The sequence below is a fragment of the Hylobates moloch genome, unplaced genomic scaffold (assembly GCF_009828535.3).
Source record: "Hylobates moloch isolate HMO894 unplaced genomic scaffold, HMol_V3 SCAFFOLD_13, whole genome shotgun sequence".
Lineage (NCBI taxonomy): Eukaryota > Metazoa > Chordata > Mammalia > Primates > Hylobatidae > Hylobates > Hylobates moloch.
The window spans coordinates 79,720,233-79,746,039 of NW_026652288.1; the positions used below are offsets into that span (position 1 = coordinate 79,720,233).

General features: G+C 35.1%; 1 protein-coding gene and 1 pseudogene across 5 annotated transcripts in view; both read right to left on the reverse strand.

Moving 5' to 3' along the window:
• Positions 1–1,106: 1,106 nt before the first annotated feature.
• The window catches only part of MECOM (MDS1 and EVI1 complex locus), a 61,051-nt gene continuing 36,350 nt past the window's right edge, over positions 1,107–25,807 (reverse strand). For all 5 annotated transcript variants that reach the window (XM_058426904.1, XM_058426903.1, XM_058426901.1 and 2 more), the window contains 7 exons: positions 20,766–20,932; positions 19,591–19,668; positions 13,833–14,002; positions 11,713–11,857; positions 8,732–8,968; positions 7,737–7,920; positions 1,107–2,648 (listed from right to left, as the gene is read on the reverse strand). In XM_058426904.1, the coding sequence (XP_058282887.1) occupies positions 2,514–2,648; positions 7,737–7,920; positions 8,732–8,968; positions 11,713–11,857; positions 13,833–14,002; positions 19,591–19,668; positions 20,766–20,932 (1,116 nt within the window). In that variant the 3' untranslated portion in view covers positions 1,107–2,513. The remainder of the gene's footprint in view (positions 2,649–7,736; positions 7,921–8,731; positions 8,969–11,712; positions 11,858–13,832; positions 14,003–19,590; positions 19,669–20,765; positions 20,933–25,807) is intronic.
• On the reverse strand, positions 3,935–4,926 carry LOC116481218 (adenosine 3'-phospho 5'-phosphosulfate transporter 2-like; annotated as a pseudogene).

Here is a 25,807-nt window from a genome sequence, read left to right on the forward strand (position 1 = left end):
AAATTCTTATTTGCCTTAGTTAATGGATTTATAGCTTAAATATATTTTCTGAATACTTCCTGTGCATACTTTCTGTAAAAAAAATCAATAAACATACCCTATATTTTTAATTCTTATTCTACCCACATTTAGAAAGGATGCAAGGAGATTCTCTATGTATCTGATATTATGGCTCAGAATGGATAAACAAATGAATGAAAAAATCGGTCTGAATCTATTTGCACATGTCATACTAATTTATTCAGGCCTTGTTAAATCTCTACAATCAGCCAAAATTGGAATAAGTCTACTCTAAAACAATTTGGCTTTATGCTTAAAGAGCAAAAAAATAAATAACTGCTCCCCCGGCAGAGAATTTATCTTATGGAAGTACTACTACTCACATTCCAACTCTGTAGATACATATATGAACACACAGAAACAATTATATGCTTGAAAATTAAAATATAATTGCTGACTAGCAAATAGCAGAAAAGTCTTCAACAAAATTAAAGTGGTGGAGGAAATTATAGTAGATCAAATGATGGAATATTGGAAAACTGCTACATTATTATTTTGAAGAATTTGTAGCACTATGCAGTGTAATTTTTTTTGTCTTTTGACACAAGCAAAGAAAGAAAAAACAAATCATGTTTACACTGGGTTATAACAATGAAAAAAGGATATTTTGCATGTGGACAAAAACTTAAAAGGAGCATAGAAAAGTCAAAGGTTTTTCCCCCTTTGTGAATCAGTTAACACTACTTGCATAATGAGAAACAAAAATAAGAAACTGAGTTCCTTTTGGCATACAATCCGTAGAAAACCTGTAAGTCGCTCTTTGTCCTAATTTAAGTGGATGCTGTGAACATGAAGTGATACCAGGACTGGGTTGTGTTGCACTTGAGCCCTGACTGCACCACATGGGGAAAGTTCAGAACAATGAGCGAGACTCATTGTTGCCCAAGAACTATCACTTATGCTATCTCAAAACAAAACAAACATACTCTACATTCCACATATCTGTAGGGCATCAAGATCTCAGCCATCATATCTTTAAATCATTGGATCCCAAAAGGAAAGTAAAATTGCATGAAGGAAAAATACCACACAGTGGGGAAAAATACTCCTTTTTGTAAGTCTTTATTTTTTAGTTGCTCCTCCCATAGTAATGCACTGAAAGGCATAACAGTTTATATTGTACAAAGCATTTGAAGAAAGTACCTCAACTTGCCGATTATTTCAAAATGAGATTACAAACAAAAAGAAAACAAATCTGGTTCCTCAATAAAGGGCAAAATAACTGAATACAGTCTGTTATTTACTTCTCTCTTTTAACATAAGTGTGGGAACACTTCTTCATTTTACAAATAGGATTAACATGAACATAACATCGCACAAGCTTGCAGACAACCAGCATAAAATATGGAGTACAGCTTTTAATCAGAAGAATCATGCTTCCATGAAAGAAATTATAATCGTTTATACAATTGAATCGATTTCAGTATTACAAAAACTAAGTTGCATCTATTCGTATTTAGTTCATCAAGAAGGAAAACGAAACAAACAAACAAAAAAAAAAAGGAATGTTAAGAAAGGCCAAACACCATTTGGCACTCATACACAGGTCGGGTCACCTTGGTCCTTGAAATTCAGAAAGGGGTGTGCCTCAGACGTCATAAAGTAGTGGCTGACTGGAACAGTGCTATTTTAATCAACAAACAATAGTTTGCCAACAAATAAATACATGATACACGCAACACACACAAAAAAATAAACATTAAAAACAGTGACATGATTGTCTAAAATTAAGATGTTATTACAAGGATTTGGCAAACAATTTATTAGTGGTACAGCGGTACTGGTGATGAATAGGTTACTTCACTGACTTAACCTCTTTGAGTTTGAACATCCATAGTTTACAATATACACATACACTTTTTCCCTAGTTTTAAACAATGTACTTAAGAAGGCAAAAGGGGGAACAAGTACTCCCTGTTATCAGTTTCTATAATAACTGACTGTGCATTTCATCCAACTACTTCTGTCTTCAAAGGGTTAAATTACATAAAACTTTAACAAAGAAAAAAATTAAATCTGTAATTAAAAGCAACTGTTCCCAATCATGTCAGGTGATCTTGTACAAAAGAGAATTCAGTTTCTATGGAGTGTTCATTCGTATCAATGCTGCCATCTCAACTGCCCTTCTCACCCACTCATATCCTAAGGTGGGGTAAACTGGAAGATGCCTTCAGCCCAGCAAGTTTTTTGTTTTCACGGAATCACTTTAAGTCGCACTGATTGATCTTCCAGAAGTCAGCAGCTGCCTTTGCTGTGCAAAACAAAATATCGAGAATAAATAGTTTCTTTTTTCTTTCTTTTCTTTTTTAAATCATTCAGTTTAAGGTCACTGGACTTTAGATGAGTGACCCTGCAGGTTTATAAGGCATTCTGCTCAGCAGTCTTGTAAATAGTCCTATGTGAGAGCCATGCTACTGTTGGACTTGGTCCCACTCTGGTCAACCTTGATAACGTCATACGTGGCTTATGGACTGGATAGCACTGGATTCCGCCGCAGCCCTGGCCATACTGTGCCACACGTTGGAAGAACTGTGGGATGTAGAATGGAGGGACTCCTTGTCAGACAATGACAGCATCATAGCATATGCCTGGGGTAAAAAGGAGAGCGACTCAGTAAATGGCATTTGAAAAACATCACTTTTAGTTCAAAGAATATTGTTGGCAAATGGAAAGGGATGGGACCCTGAGTAGGGGCATCCTTCATGGGTGTGTTTGGCAAAGAAGGCATATTTTTTTGTAGAAATCACATGGGATTGCTGCTGGCCTTTAGTGTCTAGGGGCCCCCAAAAGTGACATGCGCTACAGAACCAAAAAGAACTATCCTACCTAAAATGCAAATAGTGCCTCCATTGAGAAAAATCAGTCAGTCTCCTGTTCAACTATAAATAGTCATCCATCCACTACGTATGTTCAATTCACCAAAAATATTATTGTGTGCTTATGACTGAAACCTCAAATATTAATAAGATATAGACCTACCTTGTGGCCTAGTAGAGGATACAGCCTGACTCCTACATTTTATAACCAAAAGCACTGAAGATGCTTGAGTGACTTGCCCAAAGTCACTCAGTTAGATAGACAGTGGGAGAAGCATAACTAAAATGTATTTCTGCCCAAATTTTAATCCATTGTCTTTTCTCCAATTTCCCTCCATGCTTGACATACTCAGTCCTGGCACCCATAAGTTGAGGTGGATCAAATCAGCTCTACAGAAAAAATAAAACCAAACACAAGACCCAACAGTGTTCTAATGAACTTGTTTTCCAGTGTCTGCTGAGCAGAAGGTGCATGGAGGTGCTCTGTGAGGAAGTACTCTTTCTTCCCTATTATCATGTCAAATTTTAAATAACTGTTCAGAGAATCCCCTATTTACTGCCAAGCAAAATATTCAAATGAAATGTTTGGTCTTGACTTGTAAGTGAACTTTTCACTGTTGATTTGCTATTGTTGGTCTCATCCATTGCTAAACTTGCTTGTCAAAATGCTGCTGAAGTGGAATCATTAAAGTCCTGCCAAAGACATTCCACTGTCTGTAAACAAAGACAAAATGCCTCTGTTGTTAGGAAGAATTTCATCTCTGGGAGTCATGCTGAGACATGTGGCCAGTCTGTGGTTTCTTCCGTAATCATTGCATTCAGTTAGAAAATCTACCCTTGCAGGCTGATTTTTGATTTGCTGGGTCATCGCTCTAAATGTACACATTTGACTTTTATGTATGCAATTTGCCTTTTGGACCTCTACAATATCTCATGATCCATTTAACAAATATTTCTTTTTTTTTCTTAATATGAGATTTATTTATGTTTCATATATACATTATACACGTAACCTGAAGGTAATTTTATAGAACATTTTTGATATGGTTTGGCTCTGTGTCACCACTCAAATCTCATCTTGAATTGTACTCCCATAATTTCCATGTGCTGTAGGAGGGACTCAGTGGGAGATAATTTGAATCATGGGGGTGGTTTCCCCCATATTGTTCTCGTGGTAGTGAATAAGTCTCACAAGATCTGATGGTTTTATCAGGGGTTTCTGCTTTTGCATCTTCCTCATTTTCTCTTGCCACCACCATGTAAGACTGACTTTTGACTCCTGCCATGATTCTGAGGCCTCCCAAGCCATGTGGAACTGTAAGTTCAGTTAAACTTCTTTTTCTTCCCAGTCTCGGGTATGTCTTTATCAGCAGCATGAAAATGGACTAATAGCAGTAAATTGGTACCGGGAGTGAGGTGTTGCTCCTCCTTTTGTCCTGAATAAGTTGAAGTTCTATTAGGCCAAATATGGAGTAAAAGGCAAACTGCACTAAGGTAAGGTACCAGCCATAGGACTTAAAACCCTCCACTGAAAATATTAATTCCTGTAAATACCCATAAATTAGGTAAAATACAAAAACTCCAGCAACACATATGAAAAACTGAGTAAGTTTGTTAAACTTGCTGAGATTCATGCCAAGTACCACAATGTCCTCAATTGACTTGATGTGTGGTGACATTGTTTGGGTTTTGGATGGCACAGTGATAGAAATATATTTCCTGGAATTGTTGAACTTGAGATCCATTGTTATTTTGCTGCATTCAATGCTTTCAGAGTTATTTTTGTTGGTTTCCTGGACTGTTATGTTCTGTATGTCTTTTGCTTGCTGTGTCAAGTCCATGCCATTATGCCTTGATTAACTGCGCTCCGGAATCAATCATGGCCCCAAGGCCGGTATGTCACCCAGAAGGGTGACGGCAGTCTGGGTGGCGCCTCAGCTAGATGGAGCATCTCCCCCTCCCCAGGTATGTCGCCATCACCTCCTCTTCCTCCTCCTCCTCTCCCACTCCTGCACTTTCCACCGCGGTGGTCGCCTCACCGGAAAGCACTCAACTCCGGCGCCTGCAAGCCACTTCCGCCTATGTAACAAATATTTCTTAAGCATCTACTCTATACCAGGCTCTGTGTTAGAGCCTAAGAAATTAAGAATAAATAATATAGAGTACTTATCTTTGGCAGAGTTTAAAGTATGGGTTAAGTGAGCATTGAACCTAAATTATCTATTCTGATTATGTACCTACTTTTAGAGAACAAGATAAAGAGTATTCTGAAAGAGTTAAAACAAATTCTGATGTTTGGGAAGATAAAAAGGAGTACAAAGAAAATTTTGGAATTTCAAGTTTTAATCCTGGCTTTAAACCTGCCTCTACTCACCTAGCTGTGTGACCTTGAGCAAGTTGCTTGACCTTTTAAGCTTTACTTTCCTCCATAAAACAGATGATAGCAATAACAGTACCGGCCTCCAAGAGTTGTGGAGGAATCACACGCACTAACTTACATAAAGCGTTTAGCTCAGTGTGCCTGACTGAGGTAATATATAAATAGTACCTATTACCATGAAATTAATTTTTACAGGATAGAGTTTCTTGAGGAAGAGCACATGCAAAATGCAGCTACTATTATACTGGTCAACTATTTTCAATTCAATCACTATAAAAATTTCAGACTATAAAATTACAGAATAAATATATGAATGCTTTGACTAAAGCATCTGAGCCTTTAGATTCTAGAAAATGGCAAAACAGCATATCTGCCTTTTGGTAATCAAAGGAAATAAACATTTTCATATATAAGGATCAGTGCTCAGCATATAGCTGGTAGTTAATAAATGAATGAATGAATGATATTATGAAATAAAGTGAATTTGCAAAAAGGCCTGACCATTTTCAAACTAATCTATATAACGTGATCAAGTAACAAGAAAAATATGACTTAGGATTGCAAAATGCTAGTGTTTCTTACAACGGTAACAGTCCAGCTGGGTTGGGACTTTATGTCAAAATGCTGGTACTAAAATGTGTTATAATTATATCCCTTATCTGTAGGTTTTCAAGCCCTTTTGCTTTCTATCACTTCTGGAAGTTTCTGGAGTGTTTAGGTATTATATCTTACAATAAATGAGAAGCATTTTTTGGTGGACTAATTAATTAAAAGAAATTTAAAAAGAAAAAACCATGGCCAGGTGCAATGGGTCACACCTATACAAATCCCAGTAATTTGGGAGGCTGAGGTGGGAGGGCTGCTTGAGCTCAGGAATTTGAGACCAGCCTGGGCAACATAGTGAAACCCCATCTCTACACAAAATTGAAAAATTAGCCTGGCATGGGGGTGAGCGTATATAGTCCCGGTTATCCAGATGCCTGAGGTGGGAGGATCACTTGAGCCCAGGAAGTTGAGGCTATAGTGTGCTGTGATTGCACCACTGCACTCCAGTCTTAGCAGCTGAGTGAGACTCTGTCTCAAAAACAAAGAAACAAGTAACAAAAAACCTTGATACTCAAGTTATCTCTAATCAACAAAGATGGAAGAATGGGAAATCAAGGGTTAAAAAAAAATACTAGCCACCTCTTACGGATGTCTCTAAGTAAAAATGAAATGTCTACCCTAGCTAGTTTACCTTTAATGTTAAAAACTGAAAACTTCATTTTTATCCCCATTGAATAAAAATCCACTTACCCCTTTTACAATGAAGAAATGGTACCTATAGTCTTTAAGTGATGTTCTTAAGTTCATGGAGGTAGGCTCTGGGAGCCTCTGCAGATGCTGGCTGCTTTGACTTCAGTTGAGAAAGAACATTTATTTTGCCTATTACCATACATAATATCTCAGAACTTTTTACTAAGTTGAATATTGTTTAATGATTTGTATTATCCCATTGACACAATGTTTTTCCCACCTTCCTTGGGATATTATTACATTTGCTGTTAAGACCAACCCAGACATCTTACTCAAATAGAAAATCATTTCCAAATGTACAAACTAATATGGTCACATTGCAGGTCAGGCCACCTACAAAATGAACTAATGGATCAGGCAATTAGACCACAGCGCCCAATAAATATGTTCATAGGAAGTTTCTTTATTTTTAATTGACCTGAATGAACAATCCGGTTGAGTGTGGATGTCAAACAAAAAAGTACCGACTTCCTTTATTTTGTAACAAAAACACTGAGGCCCTTTTAATTGCTATTTATGGACCCTTAAATGGATTTATTTTTAGTTACCATAGTGCTGATACAATGTTGTAGAGCCTAATAAATTTGAGTACCATTCATTCACTCATTCATTTGTTGAATTTAAAATTGACAGGTTTTATTTCAAAATCTGCCAATAAGTTGGTGTAGACCTTTGGCAACTCACTTCATTTCTGATCCTCATTTTACTATTAAATTACAACATGAGATGACTTGCTAATTAACTACACCTAACAAACAATTTACTAGACATAAAAGGGGACAAAAAATAGAATTCACTTTTCAGAAAAATCTTTAATTACATTGACAAAAGTATAGACATGGAAAATGACTCTGAGGTAATACATAAATATTTGCAAACAAACACGATGAACTAACTGTACAGAAGTAAGAGAATTACAAAGTCAGGGAAAGATGAGTGTAGGATGGGGTTTGTCATAAAATTTCTACGCAGAATGCAGCTAAATTAATTGCTTTCTTGCTTAACTATTTTGGATTTGGTCACAAACACAGTAAAGATATGAAAATTTTTAGAAAGGCATCTGACCCCGTTTGGATTCTAAAATATTTCAAAGATAGATAGAATATTTGCTTTTTGGTAATCAGAGGAAATGTACGTTTCATGCATAATGTAACCATGATGCTGTACTATAGGAAAATCTGTACCTGCGATTTGGACTTTCTGTGTAACGGCTGCTTAAGTTCCTCTGGCACATGGGAAGTACTAAAAGAAGACAGCTCAGCTTCAGAATATTGATTATCTTCCATTTTCCTCATTTTGAGGCTATCTGTGAAGTGCCTTATATGATCTAAAGCAGAAAGTCCACTTTTATATTCTTCCTCTTTATACCTAAAATGAAGCAAAGAAAAACACAGAAATTTTCTTTTCATTGGTTATCTAATAAAATCACTTTCATTTGAATCTATCTATACAACTGACAAACTTCATATTGTATCTGCAAGGTAAATTAGCATGCATCAATTATTGGGTTTTTATAAATATTTATAAACATCATGTCTTAAAACTACATTTCTGTTAAGATTTTTAGTAACTAAAGCCAAGCATATATTTGAGATAAGGAGTTAAAGTCAGTGACACATTAGTCAGTAATGTGCAGAGACAGAATTCATATATTCATAATTTCCATTTAAAGTAAAGCTAATTATGACAATATTTAGTCAACATCCATCATGAAAATATAATAATCCCATCAATTTAACTGGTTATTTCTTTTCATTTAAAAAGTTGTTATCATCTATATAGATCACATACATATCTAATGAAGTGAAATTTATCTCAATTATACTTAACTGATGATCATACCAGATTATTGTATAATTAGACAATGCAAAATCTCTTTTTCTTTCAGTTTTATAGGTAGAGTCTAACAATAAATGATTGTGTACTTATGTAATTTTCATTTTATCTTTCCCACCTCAGGTTAATCAGAGTTGCACCAAACCTGATGTATTTATATGCTTGTGGATTATGTTGATGGCCACCTTCTTTTCATCTATTTAAATCTGATCCACCGAGTATCCCTTACTAATTCAAGTTTAATTTTTGTGATTTATAACTCACAAATTGCTTATCACAGGAGGAATTACAGTGTACATGGATCTACTCTAGCTTAGTTTCTAAAGTCACCCAAGGTACTCACCGCACTGGGGATGTCTTGCAACTCATCTCCAGGGCACTGGTTTCTTCATAGTCATCCTCAGGGTTTCCTTCATGTAAATTACTTGTCACTGGTTCCTTTCCTGTTTTTCCAGTAATATCATTGTCTTCATCCTCCTCATCTAACAACACCTCATCTTCAACTTCTTCATCATCCAGCAAGTCTGAATTTTGACTGGTCACCAAAGCCTTTTCATCTTTAAAATGACTGCCATTCATTCTTTCAAAAGCATTAAAAAAAAAGTCCAATTGTTGGTTTCATGTTTAAAATCGTAATTTGTTCCTTTACTATGTCTTCCCAACAACAGTTTAGATTTTCAACACTTACATCGGAAATGTTTTATTGTTTATGCTCTACGTCAACCATGAAAAAATAATGTGACTTCACAAATGGGAAGATAAAGAAAAAAATAATTGTATGATTGTTCAGATTATAAATGAAGCCTCTGGCAGAACCTGAAAAACAATCTCGGTCTCCTATTTCTTATCGGACTTTGCTTGATAATTGATATTGCTATATATATCATATAAAAAGGCACATAAATATGTTCTCAGCACAATTTACCTAATTAATTACCATATAAGTACCCATCATTTAAAATAATAGATTTCTGGAAAACTCCTCATATCACTCATGGGCAGTAGCTTCAGTACACATGCCTAAAGTGAATCTAGAAGTCCAAAGACGATGCTAAAGTAGTTGCCAAGAAACAGCTGGTATATACTGACATTTGTGGTATATTCCACCTAACCACTCTACCCATATTTGGAAGTAATTGAGAGCTCACTTATTTGTACTACTTTCAAATTATTTTTTACAGTCTGAATGTGAAATAGTTCCTTGTTTCTTAGGAAAACACCAGGGTGGAAAAAGCTCAGGTATTACAATGTACCCCCATCACTTTCCCACATAACAAAAATGAGTATAATTTAATATTCAGATTTCCCAGGATTAAAAAATATATAAAACAATTCCGGATGTGACAAACACACATAGTAAAAATCCATTTGACCAGAAAGTCATATCATTATTAAGCTTTTAATAAATAAAAACAATCTCTTAACCTCTTTTATCAAAGAATGGTGAAAACATCTTTTGCACAGACATAAATTAGTTTCCAAATACACTGCCAACTTGCTTGCATGAGTGGATTAAAATTTTTATTTAAAAAAAATGAAAAAGTAAAAGAACGAAAGAGTGCATGAATGAAAATCAAAAGTAACAAAAGCCAACATAATTAAGGAAATCTATTTGTTAATTAAGTTTTCAAATGTGGCAATTTACAGAGAATAAATTATTCATCAAAAGTAGCCTGATAGGAGTTCAGGGGAAAAACTTAGATGACTCAACCTTCTTATTTCTGTGCTGTTTAGACATGTTGAAGCCAGATGTTGCAACTATACAGGCTCACAAATCGCCAGTTAAAGGCTAGAAAATTTGAATAGGCATCTCAGAACCCAAATAGTGTGTTTTGTTCAACAGTTCCTATTTGCGTCAAGTAAATATCATTATCAAAGTGTCTGATTGTTACTGTTTCTTGCTTGTTCTTGCTACTTTGTACTTCTGATCATCTGCTTCCTCTCTCCCTTTCACAGACACACACACACACACACACACACACACACACACACACACACACAAATGGGCAAGTAAAGGGAAAGATACATCCAACTGCACACTGGTATAGTTATCAGACTTCTCAGAGACAGACTGGAAGCATCTTTTTTCTTGTTTTTCTTAGATACACTTTTATACAAGTTGAAGAACAGAAGTGGTCGTTTTTTTTGTTGTTGTTATTTTAGTAAAAAATGTTTATTTGATGTTTGCCTTGAACAAACTACATAAAATAATTAATTTGACTTTTAATAACATCAAAATCAGAGGACACTAACCCAATACTTGTATAATGAAAAATAATGGAACTTTTAACTAATTTCATGTTATTTTGAAATTTACAATGTAGCACCTGAATTTAACAGGTCACTATATAGTTGTGTTCAGAAAAGTCGACTTCTCAACAATAGATATTTAATTAATTATAGCTTACAGACAAGAAAAATTAAATCCAGTAGTTTTGGTGAAATAGTGTTTCATTAACTTCATATGCAATGTGAAGTGCTGGGTAACTGTTAAGTATTATCATTAACAGCATTAAAAGCTTTTTTAAATGAATTAAGCTATTCATGCTTAATGTTGGTGATGATAAAAGGGAGCCAGTGCATCAGGTCAGTAAAAACAAGGATGGTCATACCCACTAAAACAAACAGACCAGAATTAAATGAGTAGTCACTTACTTAAGAGGACATAAAGTAGCAATAGAATCTTAAGAAGACTAAAAAAGTTTCTGTATAAAATATGTTTGGGAGAAACTCCATGGGTATTTCGTATATAAATGCATACATACATACGCACTATAATATGTATATTACATATATACAGAATATACTTAAATGTATATATGTAAAATACAGATATATAGAATCATATATTACCTGTAATATATATAATTTACGATGTATAATAGTAACCATTATTGATCAGTGATTCAACTGAATCCCTGTGATGGCTTTCTCTTCTACTTCTGAAATTTTGATCACAGATTCTATTCAGCTATCAAATAAATAGCTAAATCCTGGTAAAATTATGGGCTCTGGAACCAGAGAGCTCAGGTTGAATCCCACTGATTACTTATGTGACCTCTGACACAATGGTTTAAGCTTCAATGTCTCCATTCCTTCACTGCTAAAATTACAGTAGCTATCTCATAGGGTTATTATGAAATTAAATTAATACATGTAAAATGCTTGGAAGCACATTTGGTATTTAATATGTACTAGATATATCCCAGCCTTTGGTGACTGAAGTAATAGTAGTGCCACAAAAGTGAGCATAGAAAGTATATTCTAAAACACGTTCATTTCAGTCGTCACAGGGAGAGTTTAAAAAGTAAAAAACAGTTTTACCTCTCCTCCACATTCCTGGGAGACTGGCTGCCGTGGTTGCTGTTCCCAATGAAATTTCGAATTTCTGTGAAGTAAGCATCTTCCTTGTCATCCAGAATCGCACCTGTACTTTCCAGTTCAGAATGAGGCGACGATGTTGCAGTACCTGTGTGGAGCAGAAAGCCTTTTATGACAAAGATTATTGTTTATCTAGCAACTTATTTGGAAACTCACTCCTTATGAATTTGATCAGTGTTGTTTCTTAAAACATGCCCTATGAATATTAATAATAATAACTTTAGAAGGTCAAAGTCTCCCCAATTTACCATAATACACATGCCCATGACAGTCCTTTGGGAATATATTGAACCATTGAAATCATGAAGCACAGTCTCGCAAAGAAGTTGCTTCTCTCACTAGCTTTTCCTTACCTCTATTGTGACATGAGAATGTTTGTATTCATATAATGAGAATTTAGAGTGAGACAAATTATGAAGAAGTCTTAAATAGATTCTGCCAAGAGACACACTATATGAAGTCCTAGTTGCAGTCAACATGCCTTCTTCTTTTTTTTTTTTTTTTTTTGGCTGCTATGCTAAAGCGTATAACAAAATACAGTTTAAAGGCACACTGAAAATTCTGCATCCTGGTTTGCTGGGTGAATCTGTGAGTTGATTCAGAACACTCCAGTCCAGGGGCTGGTGCAGTATTAAAAGGACAATATTAGATATGCTGATTACAGGATGATCTTCCCCTTCCTTGCCCATGAACTGCAAGACTCACAATACCTGTATCACTGGATTGGTGTAAGGCTTACATAAACTTAAACAACTTTTAAACTTAAGCACTTTATATGTGGTTGAGCTTTACACCAACATTAGCTTCCTGTTGTTTATCTTGCCTACAAAGTATCTATAATATAATAGTTCATCACAATAGTCTATATGACAAAAACAAGAGGTTAGAACATCCCCTCACCTAAAAGAGATTATAATCTTGGTCAACAAGTATTAACTTTGACATGTTACATGTTTAACCTTTTTTCCTAAAATAACTTTGATAAGAAAATTATAGTTGTATGCTATAAGGGTACACACAGTTAGTGTGGCCAGTTTTGCATATTGGATTATACTTCTCTACCTAAAATCTAATATTTTAAAACTATGATCATTAAATTGCTGACTTTGAGGGAGACAAACAGTATATACTTTTAAGTAAGTACTAATCAGACAAGATCATAAACAATGTGCCTTTATAGTGGAAGAAAGATTAATAATTTAAAAATTCCATAAATAAAGATTGCCAGTCAGTATTAATCCAAATTTTTTCTGTTCTTAAATCTCTGCCTGAACTCCATATCTCTCCTCCCCTACCTGCAAAGCATAACCTTTATTCTCTGGAGACAAATTGTGACTGCACAGGTTGGCTCTGCACACATATGCCAGCTGGCAAATGTTACTTAATGACTTATTATCTAACTATTAGAAGCCAAAGACTAGAAAACCTACAATCCCTTCTGCTAAATATGTGCTGGCAAGGTCCCAGTAACTGGCATCTAGTTTTATGCCAGTTACTTTTATCTTAATTTCATATAAGAATTTGTGACAAAAACAAAGCACCACTATCATTTGCTATGGGTTGCTCTGATCATGTCAATAGTCTCATATTCCTAGTCTTAACAAAAATTACCGAGAGAGGTTCTCTGAGCTGCAGGCCTTTTACAAAAGCAGCTATGCTTTCTAGATTAATATTCAGAGGGTGACATTCTGGGGCTGCCACTCTAGAAACTCTGCCATGCCTAGAGGCCACATTCTGTGCCAATAGGTGAAAAGACTGTCTCCTGTAATTTAGGAAATCTTGTTTCATAAGTCTCCTGTGAGTTTAGGTCATTGTCCTCTTTGCTTAAAATTACTCATTAGGAAGATAAAAACATAATCCAAATAAGGCCACTGAATTATAAATTAATGATCACATTGCTCACATTATTCTAAAATCTCAACAGAAACTTGCTGGGAATTTTTACAATAAGACCTGATTTGGGCGTCAAAATGGAATAAAAGAAGAAAGATCACATTATCTTATTATCTTTTAAAACATGAAAAAGAAGTCATCTTTGACTTATAACACAATTTATGACGTACCGGACATGTTCCCATTCTCATGTTTCTTTAGGTGTCTGTCTAAATTGGTTTGTTGACCAAAACACCTATCACATAAGTGACACTTAAATGGCTTCTCTTTATTGTGGATGTTGCGAACATGCCTTTGCAAGTTAGAAGATATGCTAAATGATCTGTCACAGTATTTGCATCTGAAAAATAAACAAAGAGAAAATATTTGCAAGCACATTAAAAGGTATTTCTCAAGACTAGTTAGCCAGCTATCAAAAATCATCTCCACTCATAAAACAACATTTTAAAGAAAAGGCACAGGGAGAATACTATTCACACAATTAAGATTTCAATTCCAATAGACTCTGATTGCTTTAAAGACTTTTATGACTTTATCAAAAACCATAATAAAATATTAGTGATTTGATTGCTCCCAAATTCATTAATCAGTACCAATATTTTAAGTAAACCTCATAAAATAAAGCACATTGAGGAACAGTAGCATTGTTTCATCTTCTGCTTAGGACAATACAACTAATTTTTTTGTAAACAAACATAAAACATTCATATAGTATTCAAATACAATAAAATATCACTTTTTAATTCAAAATTTCAGTCTGATTAATTTCTCAGGAAATTCACTTTCTCAGTTGCTAATCCTAAAGAAAATTCCATTATCGGTTTCAAAATAGCAATCAACATTCTAGACTTTTAAAACTAAAACAATGTAAATAACTTAGTCTGATATCCAAGAATCAGCTACTACAAAGCCTTTTCTCTGTTAATCTTTAAACTGTTATAAAAAAAAAATAATACCACTAAGTTCTCTTTTTGGAATAAAAGCAAAGGGCTTCCATTTATCTCCCTTCCTATTACCCCCTATTTTTCATTTCTCTTTTTCTGAAAGAAAGAGTCTCTAGCAGTCTGAATCAGGTCAGTTTTTCATGAAAGCACTTATTATTGGTTGGTTAGTTGTTTCTGTCTTCCATGTGATAAAAATATCATAAATTATTTTTAAAGCTTTCCTTTAGTCATAAAATGAAAATATAAAAATGCAAGGCCTCCTTCCCCTAGCTCTCATTAATGAAGAAGAAAAGGGTTTTTAGTAATCGAGAAGGTATTGTCCTCTGTAATTTTAAGGTAAAGATTCCATTATTTGCCATCATTTGTTTATATGATTTTGGGGGGCATGTTATTTGAAAAAAAAAAAAAAGTTAACTTTCTCCAAATAACCTTTTTGTTTGTTTGTTTGTTTTAGATGGAGTCTCACTCTGTCACCCAGGCTGGAGTGCAGTGGCACAATCTCGGCTCGCTGCAACGTCTGCCTCCCGGGTTCAAGTGATTCTCCTGCCTCAGCCTCCCAAGTAGCTGGGGTTACAGGCATGTGTCACCATGCTAGAATAATTTTTGTATTTTTGTAGAGACAGAGTTTCACCATGTTGGCCAGGCTGGTCTCGAACTCCTGACCTCAAGTGATCCACACACCTCAGCCTCCCAAAGTACCAGGATTACAGTTGTGAGCCACCGCGTCCAGCCTCCAAATGACTTTTAAATGAAAACTTCAATCTTAGAGGACAAAAAATTCTTAACTCATCCTTCCATGTGTGAAGGGCCCTTCTCCTCCCACTTCTGAATGCAGAGTCAGTGGTTCAAGTGCTCTAAAGCAGAAGTCACCCCATTCCACTAGAGTTCTTGGGCTTCTGTGGCTGTCCTTATGTGATGCCAGAAGTCTAGTCAGTTCAATAGGAAAAATAATCTGTTGAACTAGTTACTTTGGCATAGTATCAATAAACCAACACAAGTACTGATTTAATTTTTCCCCCTTAAAAAACTGTTCTGGCATCATAAGCTTCTTCAACTTTTTCCTCACTTACAATATTAATAAAAAATGTGTGAAACCCCACATTATGGTAGTTGTAATATTTTAGCCCCTGTTTTTTTTTTTTTTTTAAATGCGTAGAAAGTTATGACCTTCTCTGCAATAACTCTGTTTACCTCCAAGGCCCACTGCAATGAGAACCATGCTATATTTAGCACAATTTATTCTGTGCTTAGCAAAATAACCTAGAAAACCTTGTTAGAGTAAACATACTCCCACAAAACACTTTTAAAAAAATTTTTCACTGAAAACACTTTCTACACAAATCATGAGGAAGAGAGATTATGTTTCTGCCATGCTTCTAACTTTCTGCTTGCCCACAAAGGGTCTTCTCCAAATCTAGTAAGCATCATCTTCTCAAATCTAAATAAGCATGTTCTAACCAATGATCAGTTGTTACTTTCTATCTCTCCTCTGCTAAAGTCTTGGCCAGAAGAAGAACGCTCTAAATAAAAAATCATTTTCTTCTCCACAACTCCAATAAGTGCCTAAGTTTTAGAAATTCTTAAAATGAACACATAACACAGTCATGGGCAGTATACTATTAAGCCTTTCTAGTTGTTGGATGTAGACATGGAGGTCAGACGAGCCTTTGAGATCATGATGTAAAATAAAAACGCTGAAGTGATAGCTCTGGGCCTGGGTTTTAATCCTGACTCTATTAGTACCAGACTTTGCAGAAGGCAATTAGCATATGTAAATCTGAATTTTTTCATTTGTAAAACAGAGGGGCTGATGCATCAAGGACACAGAGATGAATAAAGATATGGATTCTCGGGGACATGGTGGCACCTGCCTATAATCCCTCCTCCTGCTAAGAATCAGGAGGCTGACATGGGAGAATTGTTTGAAGCCAGGAGTTCAAAACCAGCCTGAGCAACAGAGTGAGACCTACTGTCTATTAAAATAAAATAAAAATTAAAAAAAAAAGAAGTGGACTCCACTGTCAAGGAGCTTGTGGTCTACTGGTATTTATCTTTCTGAGGAGACAATTTTCTCCATAGGGATCATGTTTAACTTTTACTACATATAAAGTATTAACACCTAATAGAACTTTCCAGAAGGCACGAGTCAGCCACAGGAAGCAGACAATTCGTGTATCATGTACATACCATTTTAATTTTTTTATTTAATTTTTTTCTTTTTGAAATAATTTTAGACTTACAGAAGAGTTGCAAAGATAGTACAAAGGGTTCCCATATACCCTTCACCTCAGTTCCTCCAGTGTTAACATCTCACCTAACATTCATTAAAACTAGGAAATTAACACTGATGCAATACTATTAACTAAAATACAGACTTTATTTTAATATCACCAATTTTCTCCAGTGCTCTTTTCCTGTTCCAGGATCTGATCTAGGATCCCGCATTGCATTTAGCTGTCATGTCTCCTTAGTTTTCTACAGTCTCTAACAGTCCCTCAGTCTTTCCTTGCTTTTAATTACCCTGACACTTCTGAATAATACCGATCAGGAATTTGGTAGAATTTTCCTCAATTTGGGTTGGTCTGATATTTTCTCATTATTAGAGTGCGGTTATACATTTTGGGGGAAAATAGCACAGAGGTAATATGCCCTCTCAGTGCATACTATCAAGGGTACATGATGCTGACATGTCTAACTTCTGGCATTGTTAACCCTGATCATTTGGATAAGGTAGTATCTGCCAGATTTCTCCACTATAAGGTTATTACTTTTTCTCTTTCTAATTAACAAATATTTTGCAGAAGATATTTTGGGGCTCTGCAAATATCCTGTTTCTCTTTAAACTTTCACTCACTAATTTTTTATTTTCTAAATAAACTTTTCTTTTTTTGAAGATGGGGTCTTGCTGTGTTGCCCAGGCTGGTCTTCAACTCCTAGGTTTGGGTGGTCCTCCTGCCCCAGCCTCTCTGAGTGCTGGGATTGTAGGCATGAGCCACCACAGTCAGCCTAAATAAACTTTTTGTTTTAGAAGAGTTCTAGGTTTATTAAAAGGCTGCAAAGATAGTACATAGTACCCATTTTCCCCTATTGTTAATATATTTCAGGCACGTTTGTCACAACGATTAAACCAACATTTATATATTAACTAAACTATAAAATCTATCTAGTTCACTACATCCACTCATTTTAACATTCAATTGATCTTGCCTGTAGCAGTTATTATTGTGGTGTCCTAATTGTGATTTTGTTTTCCTCATTTTTTCTACACTGTTCATTGGAATTCTTCTGCAAGGAAAAAAAAAAAACAAAAACAGGGGCTGGACAAATAATTGTGTAAGCTCTCCAGCTATACCAAAATTCTGGTTTGTGGTTTAAAAATATATATATGTACAATAATAGCGCCATTATTGGGTGGAATAAAACCATTGAATTTATGTACAAAGAAAGAGTAAAATGAACATGATAACATAGTTTCCAGTACTCTTGCCATAACAAAACATGAGTGTGGAAACCTTTCCTTCCACTTAAGCAGAATTTCTGGTAATAGAATTTTCTCAAAAGGGGAAATCATCTAAAACTTCCCAGTATTACATCTCTCTGAGACCTGTTATATCAAGTGCATTCTATCATGTATAAATTGGAAATATATCACTTATAATTAGTGATTTATAAAACAGGTAGGAAAGCAAGGAATTTGAGAAAACTGATGTTTTAAGTTTAGCTCCCTCTAGCTTTCTTCTAGGATTTCAATTATCCTCAAATGACCCATTTTCTTATTTTACCATTAAAAAAAATGTGAAATCTGACAAATAACTTACATTTTGTTTTAATAGAAAAACAGCACTCAGGAAAAAATAATTTTGCATACATGCAATGTATAAGAATTTCAAAGGAGAATGACATTATATTAAGTTGTATAATATTCATTCTTTGAAGAAATATGAGTACCTAATACTGTGTGCAAGGCATTGAACATTAAATAATGTAGTTTATATTTTAAAATTGGAAAGAGAAATGTTGTCTATTTTCAATCTTTCTAAACAATATTAAAATTAGATGTGTCCAATGTGTCATATGACTAATTTTGGCATGTAACAGAATAAACTAAGAGGTAATTTAGGAAATTATTGATAGAATTGTCCCTTTTTCTATAATATACTCTATTTTATCTGTCCTACCTCTAGTTTCACATTTTCTTCTCCCAAGACTTCCCAGGTTTAAGATCTATTCTTTTTTTTTGGGCAGTCTCACTCTGTCACCCAGGCTGGAGTGCAGTGGTGCAATCTTGGCTCACTGCAACCTCCACCTCCCAGCTGCAGTGGATTCTCCTGCCTCAGTCTCACAAGTAGCTGGGACTACAGGTGTGAGCCACCATACCCGGCTAATTTTTGTATTTTTAGTAGACACAGGGTTTCACCATGTTGGCCAGGCTGATCTCAAACTGCTGACCTCAAGGGATCCACCTGCCTCTGCCTCCCAAAGTGTTGGGATTACAGGCGTAAGCCACCATGCCCCAGCCTAAAATCTATTCTTTAAACCTACTATTGGAACCCATGGAAAATGACTTAGCTGTGCTGGGGGAATAAAGTACATATGCGTTGTTAACGCCTAGCAGAGATTTGAGGCTTGGAAAAGGAAAGCTGCAATGTTATGATTTTTGTCAATTAAGATCATCCTAATTATTAAGAAAAGAGAACAAATGATAATAAAAAATAATATTTAAAATGGCTAGCATGTCTTAAATACTTACTCTGTCCTAGACACTGTGCTAGAACTTTTAAACTGAGAGGTAGGAAGCCTTGATTAAAGAAACCGGAACTCTTCTAATTTTGATCCTAGCCATTAGTCAATTCTTTCTTGACTCAAAATTGAATAGACATCTATTCAGACATGCATAAAATAGCCTCCTATGAAATCGTGTCCATGAACTCACTTTAATTATTACAATATTTATCAAGATATTTAGCAAATATCATTGTCAAACCTGTAAGGCTGCTCTCCTGTGTGGGTTCTCAAGTGCCGTGTTAGGTTTGCAGACCTTGGAAAAATCTTGCCACAGTATCTGTTATGAAAAGATGTTTATAAGAGAAAGTCAGCACAGTCGACTATATTTCACTCAAGCCACACAGCAGCCAGATGCTTATTCCTGATTCAATTAATCTTGCATGGAACTCACATTTCTTTGGTATTTAAAATTTACAACAAAGTCATTTCACAGATATTAATATAAATAACTCTACAAATAAAGACTGCATTCTAAGATCTGGTTGAATTTGTTCAGGTATAAGCAAGCAATTTATGAAAATAGATTTTAGTTTTGATTACTCCTATACATCTCTCTTATTAACTCAATATTTTTACATTCACAAAATTGAACCAGACAAGGGGATAAAAATATGATGAGCGTTTCTCATTCTGGGTTGATGTAAACAGATTTCAAATGTTTCAACTCATTTTACATGTCAGCCACAGTGATAACTCCCTATGCATAGAGTGGTATCAGATCAGACAAAATCCTGAGACTTCATCCATCAAGGTATGTACCCATGAAAGCTTTATTTCTGGAAAGAAAGTGACATATTTTTCAAAGAGCAGATAAAGTGATATGCCTGAGTCAGATACCTACACATTTCTAAAGATTATTCAGAAATTATAAGCATAATTTATTTAGCAAAAAAAAATCACACACAAAACGAGAAACATAAAATAAGCTTTACTACTGATGAATAACAAAAAATTTACTAGCTAGTTTTATTCACTTATGGACCTTACTTGTCTTTAATTAATGGCCTTATTCTTTAATGCCATGACAATTAATAAATATATGCTTGAGGACAGTAGTAGTATACCTTTAGATGAAAATAATTAATTGTGAAAGAAAATTCATAAATATCAAAGTGAGACAAGTAGATAGTATTTGGACTGTTTCCAACCTCATTTATCACAACCAAATGGCCTGTGTTAAAATTCACATTTAATAATTTTTTAAAAACACTATTTTTATATTTCACTAAATGAAGAACACTTTGAAGTGCTTGAGATCTATTATGGTGGCTATTAATCATCTAATCAGGAATAATTTCCAAAACAAACAGCAAGGCCTTTTGAAATCAGAGGGGAGATTTCTGGAAAGTCAGCCACAATTAACTGTGCAGTTACCTGCAGGTATAGCGCTCCTTTCCCTTCCGCAGAAGGTTCTCTGGCAGGGCATTGGGAGGTGCCCTGAAGTTGAACATAGAGGGCACTGACTGTAAGAGCTCACTGGCCTCAGGTTTCAGGGCACTGAAGCTCTCTAGCTTTTCTGCCATGTTTTCAATAGCTGACATCTGAAAGGTAAAAGCACAGGACCATGAAGCATTTGGCATCTTGTCTTCTATAATAATCTCTGGCAAACCAAGGACATCATTAAAAGGGAAGCATGAAATCTGCGACGGGTTGTAGAAAGAGACTGTAGTATCCCAATATTAAATAAACAACAACAGAATTGATTTATTTGGGAAATACCATAAGTAGAACCAAGCTTATAAAATGCTGAGTGAACTTTTTCCATAAGACCTTGGTTAGGCCATTTTATCATAATCTGATATATAATTGAACATTGAAATACATAAGAGAGCTAATAAAGCCAAGTTAACTTTTTGTTTGATTAAATGACAGTATTAGTATCATGGTATGGATATTAACATAATGGAAATTATAGGGAAAGTTGCTATATGCCTTGCCTAGGCAATGAAAACCATAAGAACCATGCAGTCCCAAGAAAAGAACTGAAAGCATGGGAGAACATGAAGTGTTACAAAATTACAGCTTAAGCCAAATATGTGTAACTCAGAAAGAAAAAACTAAATGTATAGGAGGGTATTGCCTAAGACTACATTAAATTAACATCTGGATATGCCATATTTTTAAGTGGGATAATATAGAAAGAATTTTGATTAAATATTAATTTAATCAAAGACAAAGACTAAGTTGAAATGACAGTTCATCATATGTTAATATAATTTCATATAACATAACTTGGCACGTACCTTGTAAGACAGGGGGAGCAGTTTATGTAACCATGCTTTTAGAGAAACATTCTTGAAAGAAAACTATCCCTGTCCAATTCTTCCCCCCAGTAATCTAATTTTTGTTCTCTATAATCTTCAAGTTTTTGTTCACCTGCACACTTATTTGAGAGTCACAAGCACAGGATGGCATTTACTTTTAAAGTTGGCTTGATCACTGTTTTTTAAAAACTTTTTGTAGAGATGGAGTCTCACTATGTTGCTCAGGCTGGTCTTGAACTCCTGGTCTCAAGCAACCCTTCCACCTGCTTCGGTCTCCCAAAGTGCTGGGATTATAGGCACAAGCTACTGTGCCCAGTCTTAGCTTGATTTTTAAGCTCCACAGCCAGAGGGACTCTCCCCTTTCCTTTGACCCTCTCAACATGTTGGGTTTCCTCAGGGCTCACATTTTATTTGGAAGCTGCTTATTACTGAATTTTTAAGTAGAAAAACAAACTTTCAGGCCATCCTGTTAAATCAACTCACCCATTATTTATTTGATTCTCAGGGCAGTGTGCCATTAGAAAGCTCAAGAAGCTATTTTAAAAGGTGTTTGCATTCTATATGCATTACATAAAATTCTCAAAGAGCTGTGATGATAGACCAGAAGACACATAAGAACTGAGATGATAACTGCAAATTCAAACAACTGGTCAACCCAAGAAACTATCCTTTTGCTAATGAGACAGCAGGACAGAGATGGAGGCCTAATTTATGAGCTCAAGTTAAAAATAAAAGGCAACATTTCCTACTCAGAAGGAAAAATTAACAAGACATATATGCTGTGGACACACAGCTGGACAGAATACCATCAGCTTCTTAAAGCAGAGCAAAGTCTTAACAGCATGGCCTGAACGTGATCTCTTCTCACAAAAGGAATATTGTGTGTTTGATTCTTCAAGTGACTATTCATGTTCTAGTTAGTTCTCTTTTTTTCCCCCTTTATCCTGGAGCCTGCCCTCTCATTTCATGCCCAGACTCCTAATGCTAGCTACAAATTGCAACGTACAGGGTACTACTGCCAATTTGCCAAATGTCTTTCATCAAACACGGTACAAAAAAATCTCAGAGGAAAGTCAAGATACATTTACTTGTCAGACGACAAATGTGAATGCATCGGGAGGCGGTAAGGGCTATAAGCTCAGGGGTTTGATTCATAATCACTCAGCTGCTAAAACATTCTCCACAGATGCAAGTGGACAGCACATTTGTCACTATGAAGGATTTTGACACATACTGATCACAGGGCAGAGATATGGAATGATGCTGCTGCTCACAGAGGTTGGAGGAAATTCTGTCTCTGCAGAATATGGTCATTATTCCCTTCTAGACAGACCATTAGCATGTCCATTTTACTCTGGATTTATTTATTAAAAAATCAATCCAGAAATATTTTATGATACTCTTGTATTTGCATTTATTCCTTATAATTGTTCCTTGTAGAAAATCATTTTGATATTCCACGCAGCAAGAAATAAGTTTTCTGAGTGAAAAATGACCTCTGGCCTTCAAACTGATTAGCACTGGTAACAAGCATGGGTAAGGGTCATGATCACACACATTTATTGGGAAGAACAGTTAATGCATGGGTAATGATTATAAATGTTTTATTTATGTACATTTAATATTTAAGTACAATTTCATTATCTAGTGGTTTTAAATCATTTGAGTGCCCATCCTGCTGACATACTCAGACTCCTGCAACAAAACATCTTATAGAAACACGTTTCCTTTTATACGGAAAATAGCTTACTCACGACTATTATTCTCGGCTTTCATCTTCAGCACACATAAACTACAAGTCCTTCAAGTTATTTGAGAGCAATTGGCTGTTGAGAAATGTGCCTTGCTTTAGTAGCTGCTAATAGCTAGCTCCTTTTGAAGAAAGATCACTGTGATTACTTTACCTCAAACTGTTTCGATTTGGGAAAACCATCAAGAAACAAGAAAATATATTATGGGCTTGATGGCTAAATAATGACATTCTTAAAGGTAACAGGAAAAATAATAAGGGTTATGCAAGTGTCTTACAAGCTGCCCCCACCTTTGGCTTCTGGTGTCAAATGAAAAGAGGATTAAACTGGAGTGGGGAAGGGAGGGAAAGAAGATGGGAAGTGAGCTGAGGGTAACTATTAACACACATACACACGTACACAAAACATTTTCTGCCCAGCCAGCAACCACTGAAGCAACATAAAAGCCTTCGTTGAATCCTTCTTTTCATCTTCCTAATATGTGCTCTTACAGCACTTGACCTCAGTTGAAAAGAATAAGTTTCCACATTAAGATAAACAGAAGTGACTCAGACATCTGCTAGTTGGGGTAACTCCGCAGTTCTGTGACCAACATCAGCCCTAGTCAATACCTTAGATTAAGATATTGGATTAACACGAGCTCTATTGAGTGTACAGATCAAAATCCCAGCTTTCTCTTGCTATCTGGTCTGACTCACGTGATGTTCCTCCAAAAGTAACACACTTTTTTGCAGGAGAAATAGTAAGCTTCGACATTCATTTTAAATTTTAAAAATCAAGATAAACTGGAATAAATGGAACAGAATCTAGCTATATGTTTTTAAATTGTGAAAAAAATCAAATGAAAAGAGCAATATGTACTACTATGAATAAGAAATTTGCTGAGAATGGGGAAATCAAAGGGGTAAAAGTTAGATCATATATTTTAAAAATATATTACACTGTGATCCATTAATGTCATAGGCTAATCTAAGATCAGTAAATGACAGTTTTTTTCCTATGGAACAGTAATTTTTATTTACATATATAATAGTTGATGTTATCTGCAGCCAGATGTCTGGAAGAGGAAGTCATTTCACCCTGTTCCAGTCCCCAAGAGGCTATTAACTTTATACTGACGCAAACTAATATTTAGACACAATTCCCTAGCTCCTACCAAAAAATGTAGCTATCTCTCTAGTCAAATAAAGTTAGTATTTTTAAAAACATTTCAGCAGGCAAGATATTATCAACTGGGTCCTAAGCACTTAACATTTATTATCTGGCAGCCAATAATTAATGACATAAAAAGGTTTCTCATTAAAACTATTAAAGTGACAACCTGATTATATGAAATGATATGTCCAACGACACCATGAATTATGTGACCTAATGTTTTACAAATTAGATTACACATGACTTTATCATAAAATAACTAACTTTTCATAAATAACTTATGATGGGAAAGTTTGTAGATTTGGTAGTTTTCTATATTTATTCACTTGATAATCTTGAGAAATCTCAAAATCATGGTCATATAGGGGAGAAGTAAATATTCCTATTTTATGGTTATCTCACTCCATGTATCATATTCAGCAGTCATGATTATGAAATCACTTAGTTTTTTCTTTATTTTTGTGAGTACATTGTAGGTGTATCATCTGTGGGATACATGAGATGTTTTCATACAGGCATACAATGTGAAATAATCACATCATGGAGAATGGAATATTCATCCCCTCAAGCATGTATCCTTTGTGTTACAAACAATCCACATAGAGGTTTTTTTTACCACAAAAAATGATAAACATATGTCTTTAATATTTCCTGCTAATATCTGTTTTATAATACAAATGTAAATCACATCTCTGAAAAACCTGTGACTCAATGGAATGAGAATGTTGCAAAGCATTGCAACGGCAATCACTATGCTGTTGTATTATAAGAAAAGGTAGTTTAACTTAAAGTCTATATTGCCTTTGTAAGTCGGTACAATCATTGGCCATGTGTGTAGGGGGTCAACACCTTAAGCTTCAACCACCTAACAACAGAGCTATTGTCAAAGTCATACTGTACCTTAGAAAAGATGAGGACCATGAGGCACAATACTGAAGACAGATCTCTACCAGGAAAGGCAAAGGAAGGACACTGGAAATGCAGGCCAGGATAATCAGAAAACAACCCCATCTATTGCACAACTTTGCCTAAGTTAGTGGGTTGATCTCTCTCCCTCTCTCTCCATAAATATTTGTATACTTTGAAATAAACTTAAACCTTAAAAGTCTACCGGAATGAGAAAAATCAAAATTTTACATATTCCACAAAAGAGATAAAATGAAGGAATTTCTCGTAAAGAAAAATTAACATCAAATAGAGGAAATAGGTTAGTGCTAAAATGCTTCAACTAAGTTTATATATAATT